The sequence below is a fragment of the Heteronotia binoei genome, chromosome 5, assembly GCF_032191835.1.
Source record: "Heteronotia binoei isolate CCM8104 ecotype False Entrance Well chromosome 5, APGP_CSIRO_Hbin_v1, whole genome shotgun sequence".
Taxonomy (NCBI): domain Eukaryota; kingdom Metazoa; phylum Chordata; class Lepidosauria; order Squamata; family Gekkonidae; genus Heteronotia; species Heteronotia binoei.
In genome coordinates, this window is record NC_083227.1 from 121,258,093 (window position 1) to 121,277,652 (window position 19,560).

At 42.0% G+C, this 19,560-nt stretch overlaps 1 protein-coding gene across 2 annotated transcripts in view; it reads left to right on the top strand.

Moving 5' to 3' along the window:
• The window catches only part of LOC132572812 (LON peptidase N-terminal domain and RING finger protein 1-like), a 50,954-nt gene that overhangs the window by 6,338 nt on the left and 25,056 nt on the right, over window positions 1-19,560 (top strand). For both annotated transcript variants that reach the window (XM_060240272.1, XM_060240273.1), the window contains exons 2-3: window positions 12,347-12,465; window positions 18,174-18,296. In XM_060240272.1, the coding sequence (XP_060096255.1) occupies window positions 12,347-12,465; window positions 18,174-18,296 (242 nt within the window). The remainder of the gene's footprint in view (window positions 1-12,346; window positions 12,466-18,173; window positions 18,297-19,560) is intronic.

A 19,560-nucleotide genomic window follows, 5' to 3' on the forward strand; every position in this document is an offset into this window, starting at 1 on the left:
TCTTATAAACATAGGCCTCACCGCCATATTATTAACAGTATATCAGTGATGACGAGACATTATTCATGAGGGCACATTTTCAAGGACATAACACCAAACCCCAGTACAAACTAGTCTATGATAAGGGATAATTCTGTTCACTGCCTCAGAAGTATTCTTCTTCTTTGGCTTCTTCTGAGCAGTCTACCACTCAACCAGAGCATTTCTGTGAATGGAAGGATTTCCACTTATGGAGCATAAACATTATTTTTTTTGAGGTGGGTTTGGAATTTTGGGCTGCTGCAGGAATGGGGAGGTAGTAAAGACAGACATCCTTTATGTGCAAGAATGTTCCTGCTGTTCCAAACCAATGAACTTCCCTTTGATCACATTTGCTGGAATCTAGTATACACAGTGTGTTTTTTGTCCTTTTGGTTAACAAATGAATTTCCAGACAGTACAGGCAAACAATTATATGAATTCACAGAAGGCAAATAGAAAACTTCGCTGACTTGCATCTTTTTATTCAAAAAAGTAATACATAGTAGTGGACATTACTGAAACTTATCCAAACTGTAAGAATTATTTCTTTTGACATTTCTGATATGGCAACTCTGTCAGCAGCACAATGTGCCAGATGTTATTAAAACAACTTCCTCTAGATGTGATTCTGTCTTCTTCCAAATTTTGACTATTGCCATTTTCTCAGCCTTAAGTAACATCAGAACAAAATCTCTGGGGGATTACATATTGTTTAAAGTAACCTTGGATTCCAGAGGAATATATTTCTGAATAACATGTCATGAATAAACTGAATTACAGCTTGTCAAAAAACAAACAAACCAACACCCCTGAATTTGGGGATGTGTCTAAAAAATATGCAGCAAATCATCTTTTAATGTATCACATCTCCAGTAATCATGTTCATTACTTCCATATAAAATAGGCAGAATCTGAAGACCTTGATAGCACTGAAATGAGATTTTGGGGGAGAAAGTCTTTTGAACTCAGTGATTAATTTAGGAGTAACATTAGGCCATATCATTGTCATTCATCTAGATCATATTCAGGTCTTTCCCCCATTTCTTAGTATAATTTAATGAGACAATAACAAAGTTTAATAGCAGAGAATATATTTCAGCAATAATGCAGCCAGATAGAAGATTGCTACCAGTTACTGACTCAGTAATGGCTTTCCTGCAATAGTCCATTGTATCTCTGTACAGGATTATCCATAGCATGCATTTTTTGAAATAATTTAAATAATGGAGGTTTATTTCCCCATTAATTTTGTCCAGCCTGAAAATGTGTAGCTTCTTCAGATCGTGAAACTGCCAAGAGAAATCCCACATTTTTGCAGTTGAAAATGTTCGTGGGAGTACTGTTTTTCCTGTTTTCAGGGCTCTTTGTTTCTGGCTCTGGGACAAACAGGCCCCTCTGTGGATGGCTTTGTTCACAAAAACTGCATGAATTTCCCTCCTTCCGCTGCCCCATGGTCTAGAACAGAAAAACAAGGCTGCATCCTGAAAAGTTCTGAATCCCATGGTGGGTTCATACAATAACTCTAGGCTGCAAACTGTTAATCTGGAACCCTTTGGCTATTGCCCTTCAGTTTATGCCTTACCCTTTGGGCACATAGGGTTGCCAATTCCCAGGTGGAGGCAGGGGATCCCCCAGTTTGGAGGCCCTCCGCCCACCTCAGGGTCAGAAAGCAGCAGGGGGAGGGAAATGTCTGCTGGGTACTCCATTATTCCAAATGGAGACCAATTCCCATAGAGGATAATAGAGAATTGATCCACGGGTATCTGGGGCTCGGGGGTGGGGGCTGCTTTTTGAGGTAGAGGCACCAAATTTGTAGCATAGCATCCAGTGCTTCTTCCCAAAGGGGGTCAAGTTCTGTGAGCCCCAAAAGAAGGTGTCCCTATCCTTCATTATTTCCAGTGGAGGGAAGGCATTTAAAAGGTGTGCAGTCCCTTTAAACGTGATGGCCAGAACTCACTTTGTAGTTCCATTATGTTTGTCACAACCTTGCCCCTGGCCCCACCCCCAATGTCTCCTGGCTCCATCCCCAAAGTCCCCAGATATTTCTTGAACTGGACTTGGCAACCCTATGGTCACACCAGTTTTTTAGGATGACCATATTAGTGTGTCATCAGCTTTCTGTTTTCTGGGGTTTCTCCTCTTTTAATTTGTGCAAGTATTATTGTAAACGTGTTTGTCAGTGACTTTTAAACAATGCTTATTGTTTCCCAATCAATTATTTTAGTTCAAGTACAGTAAAAGCTGTGTTAGCCAGCACCCTGTTAATCAGCAAACTTGATTAACTGGCATGGCAGACTGTGCTGTCCACTTCCTGCTGTAAAGCAAAGTGAGAGAAACAGGCTTCAGGGTGATGTCAGTTTGTGCTGCTGCTGAACAATCAGTCCTTATGGCTGGGAGCTGGCTGAAAGACACTCCCTTCACCATGGGCACCACCAGATTCAAAGCCAGAGCTGCCCATTGTCATGAGTTGTCTGAGAACATAAGCATATGAAGCAGAGGTCCATCCGTTGCTGTTAGCCACAGCATATTGTTGGAACTCTCTGTCTGGGGCAGAGATGCTCTGTATTTTTGGTGCTGGGGGGCAACAGTGGGAGGGCTTCTAGTGTCTTGGCCCCACTGATGGACTTCCTGATGGCACCTGGATTTTTTTTTTTTGCCACTGTGTGACACAGAGTGTTGGACTGGATGGGCCATTGGCCTGATCCAACATGGCTTCTCTTATGTTCTTATGAGAAGCCTCTCACTGCTCTTCCTCGGCTTGCTTTCATACGACAGTAGGTGGGGAAGTGCAGGGAGTCGCCATAGCTCCCATGAAAGATGGGTGGCAGTGGCAGCAGAGCAGGGGGTGTTTTTCAGCCATTGATGCCATTTGCTTGCACTACTGCTGAACAAGCAGTGCTCATGCCTGGAAGCAAGCTTGGATGCTCTGCTTGCTGTTCCTTGGTTTGCTCTAGAAGTGGGGGAAGAGAAACAGTCAGAGAGTCCCTGCCTTTTCTATCCATGTCTGTTGTGGCAGTGCTTAGCAAGTGATGTGTCCATGCTGTATCTGGCCACAGCCACCACCCAGTTGGTACTGCTGTGTTATAAAAGCCTTGTGAACCAGTATTTGGCTAAATCAACAACTCTTATTCCCCATGCATGCCAGTTGATAGAGCCTTTACCACGTTTGTTGATATTGAAATGACAAATCAACATGGGTATATTGTAAATTTCGTTTACTAAAATCAAAATCACTCTGCTAAATCAGCTCATGTCTTGTTCAGGGCACAAAAAATTCTGGTTTCTCTCTCTCTGTATGTGTATATATTTAAAACCTGCATCACTGAGAACCAGGCTGACCTGTTTAAGAAAGAGAGTTGTTGTCTTATAAAAATAGGTTTTGATGTTTGGGAGGCAATCTGAGAACAATGTTCTTGCCCCCCCCCCAGTGATAACACACAGTATACATTTATTTTTATGATTTTAATGAGTAGTGTGTACACCAGTAGCTTGGGTGTGCTTTTCACAGCTGGCAATCCTTCAGCCTTTGTCAGTCAAACTCTAGGGGAAGAATGTACATAGTCTGTCACTCATGCTTTATCTTTTGTCTCTTTTGAACATACTTATGTTCGGAGATCAGGATGAAACAGAGACAACCTATTGATGATCCTGCTGAGTGGGAAGACAGGAATGAGATGAAACATTTCCTAGGCATATCTGCTGCTTCTGTGGTAGAAGCACAGTGAAACCAGCCTTACTATGTTCTTTTTTTTGGGGGGGGGGAGGGGTTGTAGAGGCACCAACTTACCATGTTTTTGAGATGGGTCTATCAGAGAAGCTTGAACTCTTCCATGACTTTGTGGAGGCCTTGTGCTCAAGACTCTAAAATGCACAAAGCTGTATACTGAGTTAGACTGCTTATGAAGGGAAGTATTGTCTGCTCAGATTGGCAGCAGCTTTCCGAAGTTTGAAGCCAGGATCCTTCATGACACCTGCTGACTTGATTCTTTTGAACATATGAACATATGAAGCTGCCTTATACTGAATCAGACCCTAGGTCCATCAAAGTCAGTATTGTCTACTCAGACTGGCAGCGGCTCTCCAGGGTCTCCAACTGAGGTTTTTCATGCCTATTTGCCTGGACCCTTTTTTGGAGAAGCCGGGGATTGAACCTGGGACCTTCTGCTTCCCAAGCAGATGCTCTGCCACTGAGCCACCGTCCCTCCCTTTGGAGATGCTGCGGATTGAACCTGGGGTTTCCTTCATGAAAAAATGTTGTTCTGTCACTTAGCCGCAAGCCACTCCCATGACTTGGTGGGTAACTGCTTGCATTAATTCAGAATCTCTTTTCTACAAAAAGCTTGAAGGGAAGGTTGATGCTTACTGTTCAGAGACTCTCAGGCAAACTTTATTTTGGTCACCCTGAAGAATCCCTTTGCACTGGCATGTCCTCAGAAAACCTTGACATGTCATTTGAAATGGGAAGCTTTCGTTCACAGAGGCAGGGAAAATGCCAAATACATTCTGTATGTTTTATTTTCACTGCTATCAATTTTTAAAGATATAAATAACATGTAAGCCTGGGGTGTCAAATGTCTGGCCCGCTCGCCAGAACTGGCCCATCCAGGGCTTTCCTTCCCCCTCCTCCCCATCCTGCCCTCACCCTTTGAAGCTCCAAAGCTATTAAAGTTCCCAGTTCCTTCTGCCTTGTCTTTGCTGGCTGTAGCAGGAAGCTCTTCTGGGATTGCAAAGCTGCAAAGAAAATGCAGAATGGATTTTCCATTAAGGTCTCTGTGGCCAGATAGATAAGGACCTTAATGGAAATCCATCCCACATTTTCCTTGCAACTTTGTCTGTGCTGCAATCAGGCCCGGCGCTGGGCTTTCCAGCATTCAGTTTCTCAGCCATTTCCCTATCCTCCTTCAGTAATTATTTTACCCCTTGGTCATCCAAGGGCTCCATTGCCTCTCGGGCTGGTTTCCTGCTTCTAATATATTTGAAGAAATTTTTATTGTTGGTCTTTATGTTTTTTGCAATATGCTCCTCATAGTCCCTTTTTGCCTGCCTGATCACAGTCTTTCATTTGATTTGCCTGTTTTCCCTTTTATTAATCTCACTTGGACTAGCTTTCCACTGCTTAAAGAAGTCCTTCCTAACTTTTGCAGCTTCCATTACTTTGTTTGTTAACCATGCAGGCCTTTTCTTATACCCGTTTGTGCCTTTCCTAAATTGTGGTATATATTTTATCTGAGCTTCAAGGATTGTAGTTTTAAATAGCCTCCAAGCTTCCCCAAGGGTTTTGACTGTATTTACCTTTCCTTTCAGTTTCTTCTTCACATGCCTCCTCAGAGAATTTACCTCTTTTAAAGTTAAACGTGGTTGTGCTGGTCTTTTGGGGCAACTCTCTATTTATACAAATGGTGAAATCAATAATGTTATGGTAACTGCTCCCAAGTGGTGCGATCACTTTTACATCTCTCACCAAATCTTGGGCATTACTTAGGACCAAATCTAGGATCGCCCCACCCCTGGTATGTTCTGAGACCATCTGCTCCATAGCACAGTCATTGAAAGTGTCTAGAAACTCAATCTCTTTCTCTCGACCCGAACATATATTTACCCAATCAATCTGCGGGTAGTTAAAATCATCTATTACGACACAGTTTTTACGTTTAGCTGCTATCTTTAATCCTTCCATCATATTATAATCATTCTCTTATCTTTTTATTTGATGGCCGATAACTAACTTTCATAGTTAAATTTCCTTTTGGGCCCTCTATTTCGACTCAAAGCATTTCTAGAAGGGAATCTAATTCTTTGACCTCAGTCTTACTGGACTGTATACCCTCTCTGACATACAGAGTCACCCCACCTCCAACCCTTCCCTCCCTGTTCTTCCGATATAACTTATATCCAGGAATCACTGTGTCCCACTGATTCTCCTCATTCCACCAAGTTTCTGAAATTCCCACAATGTCTGTTTTCCCCCAACACTAAACATTCCAACTTACCAATTTTACTTCGAACACTTCTAGCATTTGTATACAAACATATATAATTTCCCAGGCAAGTTCGGGCTGCAACCTTCCTCCTGCTGCCTCAAGACTTTGGCAGAAACTCCATACTGTTTGTCACCATCTCAGTGGACAACTCTGATCCATTAACCGGTAGAAAAGTAACAGCTAACCGTTCATCTCTTTGAGATGAGTCCTCCCGAACCAGAGACATTTAATCTCCTGTTGGCTTTCCCCGAAGATTTAGTTTAAAAACTGCTTTGCCACCTTCTTGATTTTAAGTGCCAGCAGCTTGGTTCCATCTGGGTACAAGTGGAGACCGTCTCTTTTGTACAGCTCCAGCTTGTTCCAGAAAGTATCCCAATGCCTAACAAAGTTAAACCCTTCCTCCCTACACCATCGTCTCATCCACACATTGAGGCTTCTAATTTGTGCCTGTCTCTTCAGCCCTGCACGTGGAACCGGTAGCACTTCTGAGAAGGCTACCTTGGAGGTCCTGGCCTTAAGTCTCCTGCCTAGCAGCCTAAATTTTTCCTCCAGGACCTCACGACTGCATTTCCCCACATCATTGGTGCCAACATGCACCACGACGACTGGCTCCTCCCCAGCACTGTCTATCAGCCTATCTAAAACACGCATAATGTCCGCTACTTTCACACCAGGCAGGCAAGTCATACGGTCAGTACGCGGTTTTGCCACCCAGCTGTCTACTTGCCTAAGGATTGAATCACCAACTACTAAGACCCCCCCTCGTTCCCTGCCCAGGGATGGTTCCTTGGCATGAAAGGATACCCACTCACCAACTAAAGAAGAGGTCCCTTCTGAGGACACATTCCTCTTATCCTCAGGACGGTTCCCTGTTCCCTCTCGACCCTCATGCTCCCTGGCAGCAATGAGGCTGCCACGTTCAGAGTGGGGCTCATCTAACACGTCCCTGAGAGTCTTCTCCGAGTGCCTAACTGACTGTCTCTGCTTCTCCAGGTCCGCCACCTTGACCTCAAGGGTATGAACTCGTTCCCTGAATACCAGGAGCTCCTTGCATCAAGCACAAGGGGCAGATAGTCATACATGTGACACTCAGTGCAAAACACTGGAAAGCCCCCACCCCCCTGCTGGCATTCTGCCTTCATGATAGCTTTTTAAAAATATACAGTTCCCTTTTCAATCCTGTTTGTTTATGTAGCTCTCCTTCTGGAGGGTCTACTTACCTTATTTGGAACACAAAGAAAATAGGGATCTGGGTTCCTGGTCCTTACAGAGCCCCCAGGCTAAGAGCAACAGACCAAGAGCCCTTTAGCTCTCATCCTTCGGCTCATGCCAAAGGCAAGGCGCAGCTTAATAATGCAAAGAGGGTGGGGCCTCAGTCTGCCCCAGGAACACAGCCACTCCTAAGCAATCAGCAACAATCACCTTTAGCCCACTCAAACCAAACAAACAGCAGTTCCCCAGCAACCACAAACTCAGAATTTTCAGCAATCACACAGTCACACAAACTCAGAAATTCTCAGCAACTCCCCCAGCTGTTTAGAATATATATTTAACAATATATTTAATTGTGTTTCTCCATATCCTTTATAAAGTTTGTATCTCTGCTACCTGGCATTATGTTTTATGACACACATGGCCCAGCCCCCCAAATCCCATTTATGTCATATTCGGCCCTCATAACAAATGAGTTATAACAAAAGAAGTTTGGTTCACTCAAAATGGATTCTGTTTCAGAAAGTTTGGTCAGACTGTTGCGGCCTGCTTTGCCTATTCATTTTTTCCTCTAGAGATTCATTCCCTGTTGCTGGGAAGAATGCACAGTGACCTTGTATAGAAGCGATAACACCAGCTGTGCCTCATCTTCTCTGCCCTCTATATTCCATTCAATTAGCCACCTGTGTGAAAGTCTGAAGTTGTTGGATGCAGAAACTCTTCTACCCTCTCACATGAGCAGAGACTATGAGGTCATATAGATCAGGGGTGGCCAAACGTGCATAGTGTAAGAGCCACATAGAATAAATGTCAGATCTATGAGAGCTGCAAGACATGAACATCAGCTGTTGGAGGGAGGGAGGGAGGAAAGAAGGAAGATGGATGGGGGGAGGGAGTAAGAGGTGAAAAGAAAGCAACTTTTGCATTCTCCAAGTCACCAGCTGACTTGACTTGAAGAAGTGATTTGAAGAGACAAATGCTTCAAAAGCCGCACAATGTGTGTGAAAGAGCCACAAGTGGCTCCTGAGCCGTAGTTTGGCCACCCCTGATTTAAATAATCATTGACTAACATGTTTGACAATAGAAACTTGTTTGGAGCTCTGATTGGCACAAAGACCTAGCAACAATCTAGACTCTTAGCAATAAAGGTAACATCTTAAACTCTGTTCCTTAGCCTGGAAGGTTCCTGCATGCTGTCATGGACTTAGCTTGCTGAAGCCGACCAGGCTTGCTAAACTCTGGAGAAGAGTTGTCTTGAGAACCTCAACCTCAACAACTTATATTTGTGAACCACTAGCTAGCACTTATTATTTAGCTTTCTTAATTTCTCCTCACTGAACTGTTCTTAAAGTATTATAGTATTTTTTGCACCTTAATAAAAATACCTTTTGAAATTCATAACTCTGGTTATTTGTCTTCACAGCCTGCAATATCTTCTAGTGCCTTAGACTGGCAAAGCCACCTAACTCTGAAATTTTAATTCTTGTGAATTCCTGCTTTGAGTCTATCTTGCAGGAAGGAATTCTTAGTTATTCCTGGTAAGATCTGGAGTTGGTCCTTTGGCTTCTGACTAGAGAGAATAGAGGACTGGTGGCAGCTACCTAAGCTGAGCTGCACACAGGTGTACCCCAGTTGTTTGCAACTTGTTAACCTGCCTACTTGAACCCACAAGTTACTGGGCTCTGGTTGAGTTGGTGACCTTTGTGACAGACACCCTTGAATTAATATACAGACATAAATTATACATGTAAGAATGTCTCTAAAGTCTTCATTGCTAGAATGCATTTTTAATGGTTAGAAACTAGATTTTAAAAATGTTCATGAATGACACAAGTTTGGCACTGAAAGACATCTTGGTATACCAATGGAATAGTTCAACAGACAAAGCTTGTTGCATTGCCAGTACCCTACAGTTTCCATTACACTTGATGACTGTTCTTGCCTGGATACTTTATGGACCTCCCCAGTTTGTATGATTGGTTGGCTGGGGGTTATTTCATATTTAATATAACATGACATGGAGTAGCTCTGGGCTTTCACATGTCTTCTAAACATAGCATAGTTAGTCTTAACTGAGGCTTGTGAGTTAGTATGCTAGCTGTTCCCATGCTATCCATGTACCTCATTATTTCAGTAAATAAGTGTGTGTGTGTAAAAGTGTTGGCCCATACAAAACATTCTGTGTTAAAAATGTGAGAGCAAAGCTTTTTTTGCCTAACATGGAGGATAATTAACAACCCTTAGTGCAGGGGAGTCAAACATGTGGCCTAGGGGCTGAATCAGGCCCCTGGAGGGCTCCTATCAGGCCCCCAAGCAACTGGCTGTTATCTGCTTCCTTCTCCCTCTCTCTTGCTTCTTTCTGCATAACAGCTTGCTTTGCAAGACTTGCTCAATCGCACAGGAATTACAGAGCAAAAACTCTATTTTCTCAATTGGTTGAAGCTCTTCCCTTGGGGAGGAAGGGGAGGAGGGATAGCTTGCTTTGCCAGGCTCTCTCAATTGCACAGCAGAGCTACTGAGCCGAGCCTCTCTTCTTTCTATCGGCTGAGGCTCCTTCTTCTCATCCCCTGGAGAAGGAAGGAAAGCCAGAGCTTCCTTTGCCCAGTTCCCTGGATCCCATGGGAAAGCTATAAAGAAAGCACCTTTAAGACCAATGAGTACTAATGTTTTAAGCATGTTTTAAGGGGTTTTTTAACTCTTTTAATTGTGTTTGTCTGTGTCCTTTATAAAGTTTATCTCTCTGCTACCTAATCTTAAATAGGCACACACATGACCCAGTCTGACAGGACCTGGCCCGGCCCAATATGGCTCGGCCCGACAAGGTCTCATTTATGTCAGGTTTGGCCCTCATAACAAATGAGTTTGACACCCCTGCCTTAGAGATTATTAAGGTCTGTTTGGGACCATGGGGTATCTCTGTAAGTTATGAAAGCTATTGATTTTAGAGTTCAGGATTTATGGATTTAGCAAATAAAGACTGATAGCAAGATGTCTGGTTTAGTGACGGACTCCGAGAGGATTTAGTTCAAAGTTTCTGTTTTAAAATTCAAAACAAGAGTCAGATTTTTAGTTGATTTTGTGCCAGTGGAGAATATGACGCATAGCAAATGGAGTACTGTGTTTCTTGGTCTTCCAACATCTCCACAATGGAAACTGGTTGTGTAACCACTTTTCTGCTGCACACATAGGTGAATCACTACTGCAGTACTGATAGGTGAATCATTAACAAATGCAGTCTTGTGCTTTATTATGAAAAATTACTAGTTGGGGGAGGGGGGGCTCTATTTACAATCCAAGTGCCACATAGGCTGCATGCTGTTCATTTTGCTGTACTCTTTTCTTGTGTTATAAACCCAGCTGAATCTCTGTAATCCCCCCCCCCCCCATAGGTTCTGTCCTTAAAATCACAGAGTTGATTAGTGTCAGATTCTGTTAAACTGCATAACTATGTGCTTGCATAACAGACTAAGATTGGGTCAAAAATAGGAATGATTGAAGAAAAAGAAAATGAACTGCACTGTGATTAGAATGTTTTATTTCTAAATAAAGTTTAGCAAAGGGACATTTGCTGGGTTTAGTCTGTGGCCCTTTCCTAAATGGTTTAGGATTTTTATGATCAAACAGTCATTTATATTTAACCATTGTAGTCAGATAATTTTTATATCACATCATCTGTACATCTTGAAAGTTTAACTGCAATCTGAATACTGATTTCTTCTCCAAATGGCTGTGGATGCCATAGCAAGATTTAACCTGGCCTTGGAATACTTAGTTATTCTGGATTATCAAGAGTTTGCAAATGAACAGTCTGTGCAACAGCCAATTTGTGAATGGCTTTGCTGCGCCCACAGTTATTTCCCAATATTCACAAATGCCTGCAGGATCAGCAAAGTTGGGGATGCATAATAAACACAAGATCCATATTATCCATAGCGTGTTGAAAAAGAGCTATGTGATTATGACAGAGTGGGAGTTACAGCCACAAATGTGTTTCCGCATAGAGTTTTTTGTAGATTTCCAGTCTGTGATATAAATCTAGGGACATGGGGAGTGGCTTGAGTTTAGGCAGGTTTTACTAACCAGTGGAGAACTAATAAATTAAAGAATCTCATACAGTAGCAGTGCTACTGATTTCCTAACTTGTTGGATTTAAACAGCTTTGTTGCTTACATCTGTTTCTTGATGTACAACCTCACTGATTCTGGTCAATGATTCTTGCTTGGACATTTAACCAGGAGGGGAGACTTTTACATTTTTGGAGAACTACTTAAATTTTTTCAAGAGATTTGAGACCTACCATTTGCAAAATCATGTATTTCAGAGCAGGTCTTCAGTGCTCATGTGGAAAAATCTTTCCCTTCTGCTCTTTTCCAAAGTAAACCAATGCCACCCCTTCAGACAGTGTCTTGCTCTACAGAGGGAACTTGTTTATTTATTTATATGACACTTTTTCCTCCAGTTGGAAATGAAAGTGGCCTAGAACATCATTCACTCTTCCTCCGTTTTCTCATAACAACAAACCTGCAGGGTAGACCATACTGAAGAGTTTGTGATGGGTCCAAGGTCACACAGCAAAGTTCCATGGTAGAAGTTGGGTTTTGAACCCTCATCACCAGGATTCTAGTCTGCCACTATATCTACTCTGCCATACTATTTACTAGTTATCTCTGTGTTTTCATTGGAAGGGCAAATAGCAGCTTTGATACAGGCGAAAAGAGTCAAGAGTATGATGCTTTCCCTTCCACAACAAGCGTATATGTATGTAGGCATGTTGTGAAGGTGCAGAAATGGATGGAAAAGGCTTCTGGTACTGTCCTTTTCCCAACCAGAACAAAGGTGAATGTATACATATGCCACCACCTCCTTCATACAAAAAGAGAAAAGAAACATTGGTTCATCTCACCCAGTATTGTCTAGTCAGACTGATAGAAGCTGTCTAACACCAAGTTCCTTCTTTGTATTCTTTCTATGGACATTCCAGGGATTTAAAACTGTTCTGCATATGCCATGCTACTGAGCCACAGGCCCTACCGTTTTCCACTAAATATGACTATTGTTCTTTTGTAAAGAGAAAGCATTTGTAATGTGCTTCACTAGGAACACTTTTCAAATGTTTTTCCTTCTCCCTCTAGCTCCAGACGATCTTGAACTGAGAATGTGCCGTTCAGAAGTGTATGTCGCTTTGCAGCAATATCCAGAGGCCCTGAAGGATTTGGAAATGCTGTGCATTCAACAACCAGAAGGATGTGAAGTAAGTTGGGTGTGCAGTTATGCTGTTATTGTCAAAGACTAGTATCTACTTCTGCCTGTACATAAAGCAATAAGAAGCAATCTAATTTAAAAAAATTGTTGTCTAGTAATGCATATAGATACAATTTTTTTTGTTAAAAACATCACTCTTTTCTTACTTTTACATATCAACAATTCCAACATTAAGTACATGTAGGGTTGTCAAGTCTGTGTTGGAAAATACCTGGAGATTTTGGGGGTGTATCCAAGAGAGGGCAGGGTTTGGGGAATACAGGGGCCTTAGTATGCTACAGTGCCATAGAGTCCACCCTTCAAAGCAGCCATTTTCTCCAGGGGAACTGATCTCTACCAGCTAGAGATCAGTTGTAAAAGTGGGAGATCTCTAGCCTCCACTTGGAGGCTGGCAACCCTACATTAAAATAACTCTCTATATTAAACCAATGATCGCAAACTTATATCAGTATACTTAAGACTTCTAGCTCACCAAATGTGGTAAAGTTAATCATTTTCATCGGGGCCTTTTTAAAAGAAAAGGCCCAGCAGGAACTCATTTGCATATTAGACCACACCCCCTGAGGTCACCATTGTTTCACACAGGACTTTTTTGTAGAAAAAGCCCAGCAGGAACTTATTTGTATTTTAGGACATACCCCCCTGATGCCAAGCTAGTCAGAACTGTATTCTTGTACATTCTTGCTAAAATAAGCCCTGGTTTTCACTGTGTACCACACCTTTAATAACTATTCTTACTTACTGGGGAAAAACTATTCTTACCTCCATTAGCATGTTGAATGTTATTTCGCTTACATATACTTTGTAGTACTATCAGTAAGACGACTTCCAGATTAATTTGGGAACTTGGACAAGTCCCCTCTCTCACAAACATCAGAAAATATGCTCTGCAGCATCTCCACTGCATATTCTGAGAATTTGCGTCTTTTTTGAAAGAAAACCTCCATTCAGTACTCATCTTACCACTTATTTTAGAAATAACCTACTGATAATTTTAAAATAGTGTTCTCATAATTATGTTTACTGAAAATAATGGTGCACATATATCCATTTTGCTTCATTTAGCTTGTAATCTAATGCTTTACATCACTTATTATGCTGATTACATTTTCAGTACTTCAAATCGATTAACAAGGAAACTTTTGGATTGCTGCTCTTTAGGAAAAGATGTCTTTATCATTGCTGCAGACAGACATTCCTTGGTTAAAGGGCTATCTGTTAGTAGATCTTTGAAATCCTAAACTGGTAGAGATTCAAGAGAGTGTTCCCAGAGATTTTGGGCATCATGCTGGAGCATTGGGTGGAGATCAGAGATGGGCATGAACCGATCAATGAATTGCCATTTGTGCACGAATTAGGCTGATTCGTGGTTTGTTTTGAACCAGTTTGTTTGCTTGTGCCATGCCTGAACTGGAAAACTAACCACCTTTTTTCCTTGGTGGGTTATTTGGGTTTATTTTGCGATTCATTTTCCCAGACAGTCTAGTGCTGATTCAGTCAATTCCTAGGCAGCGCTAGGGGTAGACTTCTGGGAGCCTTAGAAACACTCATAGTAATTGTCCATAGCTTGATTGGCAGCTCTGGGAGCCAATCATGGAACTCCCATTATGCTCTATGGGAGCAGACACCCTGACTCCACCGCTTCCATTTTGCAGCATGAAGAGAGAAGAGTTAGTTGTCCTGAGAGCTGAAGCTGAGGTTTTCTGGGGTAACCTGCTTTGGGAGGCTATAACTTGAGAGGCTAACCCAAATCCAGTCTTTACCAGATGTGGAGGGTGGGTGGAGGAGAGCCTGCTGAAGACTCCCAGTGAGTTTTGCACCTCCCAAACCAATGAACCACAAACCAGTTCAGACAACCATATGAATAATGAAATGGAACAAACCTCCAGTTCAGGCAATCAAATGAACCATGAACCAACATGAATCACCATTTTCCTGTTCTGTGCGGATCCCTAGTGGAAATATTTTAGTAGGCCAACTGATCTTATGTAGGAAGATGCCATGTTCATCTCCACCAAAAATCCTATGCAAGCATATGAGCTCCTTGAAATAACATTCTATATTTCTCATGTTTTTTCTATTTCTGTATTCATTTTTATTACTCCTCCTGATGTGTACATGACAGTGTGTTCAATTGCTAATGAATAACTGTTTAACTTGATTGTTTGAAGGTAAAATTTACTTATTATTTGACTGGTGTTTCATGAAAGATGGGTGATGGCCAACAGGAAGTACTCTTGCATTCCCACAATCAAGCAAGAATTTCACCTGGATCTTTTCTTCTAGTTTAAACAAACAGACTAATCTGTGATTGTGACTGAACAAAAACCAAATCTTTGTGATTTGAGCTGATATCCTCCTATTGTTTTTATTTTAAAAAATACTTCTGTATAATGTTTCCAGGTCATTCCATTGCTGACGTAAGAGTGGCAGTCCTCAAACAAAGAAACTTCTGAACCTGAGTTCACGTACAAGTTTAGAACAATGGACCCCCCATGGCTGAATAGAAACATATGATTCTTATTGCATTACAGATGCTAATTTTCTGCCCCCTTTGCATCCTGAGTCCCTTCTTTACAACACCCCTCCCACCTTCTAATTGGGATATAAAGGCTCTCCATTCCTACTTGTATCTTACAAAGGGAACACTGAGTCTCAAAAGCTTGTACCCTGAAAATCCTGTTGATCTTTAAGGTGCTACTGAATTCATCTAACTGTTCTATATAATGGATATATATAGATATATATTCTCTAATAAAATTTGCATTTTGATTGAAGACATTCCCTTGGAATCTTAAGATCAGACCTCTCCTTTTCTTGATCTGATATGTATGTACACACAAATATTTTAAATAGCAAGGTAGTAATTTACCTGTAGGTCTTTCAGTATCTGGTCATTTTCCTGCTCCTGTTCTTTCATTGTCAACGTCTTCCCTCTTAAAGTTGGTAAAACTGATTTTCTTCAAGTTCTGCATTAGCAATGCACTTAACATAACAGATGTTTCAAGCTTTGTTTCTCCTGCCTTTTATTACAAAACCCATAAAAGTTATGGATGAGTGCAGGGGTGAACAGCTGTTGTTGTGTAGTATCATTGTAAAGAAGGGGGGGATGCCATAAACTGTCAAGGGGTTTCTGTTTTCTTGTGACAGTTTGTAGGACAACAGCAAACATTATTCTGGCCCTTGAGAGTATGTGAATATGTTCATTTACAATTATTGTGAATCTAACTTTTGAATGCCGTTATGCCATCACTTTGTCAGAAGGCCAGTTCAGTTGCTGATAAACCAAGATCTAGGTACACATGCAATTTTGACTTTGACTGTTCTTCTGGCAGCTTTGTTGGGTCACAGATGAATCTTGTTTTCCACTAGGAAAATCAGGTATTTGCCTAGGAAAATCAGGCCCGGGGGGAGTGCCAAATTAGGTGCTGCCCCAGGTGACTTTTAGAAGGAGTCCCTATGCCTGGCCTGTGCCCCGGCCCCCAGGCTCTGAGCAAGTGCCACATTACCAGGAAATGCCTGGCTGCACTGCCGCTTGCTTCCCTCCTCACCTTCCCTCCCATCCCATCTTTCTGTCCTTCCTTGCCTTCTCTCCCACCCCCTTTCTCCTGGGCATGGTGCTGCTTCCCTCCCAACCTTCCCTCCTGTACCCTCTTCTTTCTGTCCCTCCTTGCTTCCCCCCCCCTCGGCTTTCTCCCAGGCATGGTGTTTCTTCCCTCCCTGGCTTCCCTCCCATCCTCTCTTCTTTTCTCTCTCCCTTTCTCTTGGGCATGGTGCTTCCTTCCCATCCCGTTCCTTCCTTCCTTCCTTCCTTCCTTCCTTCCTTCCTTCCTTCCTTCCTTCCTTCCTTCCTTCCTTCCTTCCTTCCTTCCTTCCTTCCTTCCTTCCTTCCTTCCTTCCTTCCTTCCTTCCTTCCTTTCTCCCAGGCACGATGCTTCCCTCCTATCCCCTCTTCTCAGTGTGTGTGTGCCTTTAAATCTCACTGACTAGAGGTGTATGGGCTGGACAAGCAGGCAGAAAGGAGGAAAAGCGTTATTCTGGAGTAAAACTCCACACCCTTTGGCTGCTCTCTGTTTTCCTGAGAAGTTGGTGAAAATAGAGATGGTTACGTTTACCAGTTCCAATGAGTAAATTGCCCCAGTGAGATTCACAAACTCTTTATTTTGACTGATATCTGTGTGGAAGGAAAGAAGGAAGGAAGGCCAAGCCAGCTCTAGCGGATGAGGAAATTTGTATTTATTTTCGGGAATGGGAAGGTCTCCTTGCTCCATCCTCCAAAGTCCCCAGATGTTTTTGAGTTGCACTTGGCAACCCTATGCTCTGTTGCCCACAGGGATGGTGTTTTGGTTCAACTGATTCAGGCTGACTTGGATTAATCAGAAATGAGCAGCTAGTGTTCACTGATCAAGATCTAAGCACTGATCGAGATCAGGATCACTGATCAAGATCTAGCAAGTGGAATAGTTCACTTACTTTTTCAGATGCCAGGTGATGAAATCATGCTAATGTTTCCAAATTGTACAGCAATTGTCAAATCATGATTTCAGTTTAAGTACAATTATACAGATGTTTTTAAGTCTTAGCAACAGAATCCCCCTGGCTTTCCCCATCTTTTGGTGTTTTCAATGGTGGGGTGGGGCTGGTTGCACAGAATTTTATTGGAGGCTGCCTCCTCCACCATAAGAGCATCTGGAAGTCATGGTGACAATTCATCTGTATTTGAACATTGGTTATGAGGGTGGGGGTGAGGGGGCTCGGTTTGCCTATGGTGCCAGATAGTCTAGGGCTGGCCCTGATGATGTAGTATTCAGCAGCTCAGTGACTACTTTCAAATGCTGGTCAGGTGCCACAGAAAACCAATAATAAATCTCTCTATGAGGTTAGAGTGATATATATTCTTTTAGGAAGGTTGAGGTGAGCTTCTCTACTAGTCTAATGATGAAATGGTATTTTACTTACCATGTTCAGCTGGACATTTATGCCTTGGTGTTGGGATAGGTGACAGTGCATGTAAAAGTAGACTTAAAAATAAAAATGCATATTAGAGTCTCATGGACTTTGAATGTAATCCTGTATAGAAAAGACATTCAGAAAGATTATCTAGTATCTATGTTGGTGAGCCGCCTTAAGAAGGTTCAAGTAAATTCATCATCAGTGGCTTGTTAACATGCATGATAGGAGGGTCACCATAAAATGAGAGAGTGGGCTGGAAGTGTTTATATTTCCAAGGATCTTTGTAGGTCAAGACTTAGGGAATTGCAGTTGCTGCTCTTCAGCATTCATTATACTCTAAAGAGCCAATGGGCATTCTACAAAAATAAAATGGATGTACTGCCCACAAAAGATTCTTATCAGTCTTCCTGTGCAATCTTCCATCAGCCAAAACAGTGTCACAGTTAACCACAGAAGAGAGTGACTGGCCAAAGGTAATCCAATGTGTTCTATAGCAGAGTGGTCCTTTGAATCTGGATTCCCCCAGTCTAAATACAACACTCCAGTCATTATACCACACTGGAACATCTTAATTCCAAAGCTCCTCATGTCTTCATTCTGTCTGTCTCAGTTTGCATGTATTTCCGTATAATTGTCTGTGGAAAATATTTACAATGCACTTATTACAGTGGAAGACATGAGATGAAGCATCAAAATGTTTGGAAGGAATTGTTTTTAATGCATGCATTCTTCACTGTTCTGCAGGGTTTTTTCCAGAAGGGAAAGGTACTCCTGGCAATAGGACACAAATCTGAAGCCCTGCAGCAGTTCCAACATTGCCTCAGACTGAATTCCAAATTCTATGCTGCTAAGTATGAGATAGAAAAGGTAAACACACCTAACTGACAATAGTTATTTGGCTATTTATTTAATACATTCTATGCCACCTGCTTTGTTTTGTGATGTGTCTCAAAGATAAAATCATTAATCCACAATCATTAAAAACACTGAAGCATAAGAGGAGCATTAAAAAAAACCTCAAACACAGTCTAAAAATGATCTTCATAACAGTCCTTACACTAGAAGCATATGTCAAGATTTTAAAAAATTACTTAAAATGTCAATCATACTGAATTTCCAACAAAAGAGCATTATTACGAGCCAGATACCATTTACTCCTTGTTTGCCCAGATTGCAGAAAAGAAAGAAATATTTTAGCTCTTCTTATTTTCTAATTAAACAGCTGCATTGTGAATTTTGCCTAACAAAACCCTCACTTCTCCAGTTCACAGTGCTTTACAAAAACTTATTCTGAATCAAGCCAGGGCAGTTTGTTACCCAAAATAGTCTCCACATAGTTTGGGGGAATTCGCTTGGAGATGGAGCAAAAGGCAAGTAACAGATCTCCACCTATGTATACGAGGATTGTCACTCTGAGAACTTTTGGAAATAACCAGACAGATATTCAAGTGATAGGGTTTTTTAAAATTAAAAACAAAAACAAACAAAGGTACACACACAAAAGAAACCCTTACAAGAGCTAGCTAAGGAAAGCAGGGAGGAAAGGGGAAAGTTGTTTAGTGGAGGGGTTATATTTACGGATACTGACGAGGTCTGCAGGAGCAGCAAGTTGAGGAAGGAAGCAACCAGCATTTTAAGAAGTGAGAGAGAAAAGTTCCACATGCAACTGTGGGTGTGCAAATGGTCCAAGAACACACAGACACTGCTGGGGCAGTTGGGTGATATATTTATAGGTCAAAAGATATCCTGAGATGAGTTGACACACCGCCAGATGACAATGACTCAGTTGCTTTACTGGAGGTAAACGAAGAGGTAGGAGAGGTTTGATGGCCCTACAAGCACTGGACAAGAAGGGTGATAGGGAAGGTGAATAGACTTAAGCATTGTTTGATTGCTGCTTCATCAAGGGGAATGGGTGAAGGGGAAGTTATGCTTGGATGTTGATAGGATTATACTGAGTGAATCAATAGATGACTCATTTGTTCTAAAGTCCTACATCTCTCCATGGCAAGGAGTGGGTAGTAGCAAGACGTGTGCCTTGAAAACAATTTTTCTTAGGCCTCCACCTGCCTGGGATCCAACTTGATCCATTTTGGCCCAAGCAGTGCCCTGCATTTAAGGTATTGGGGTA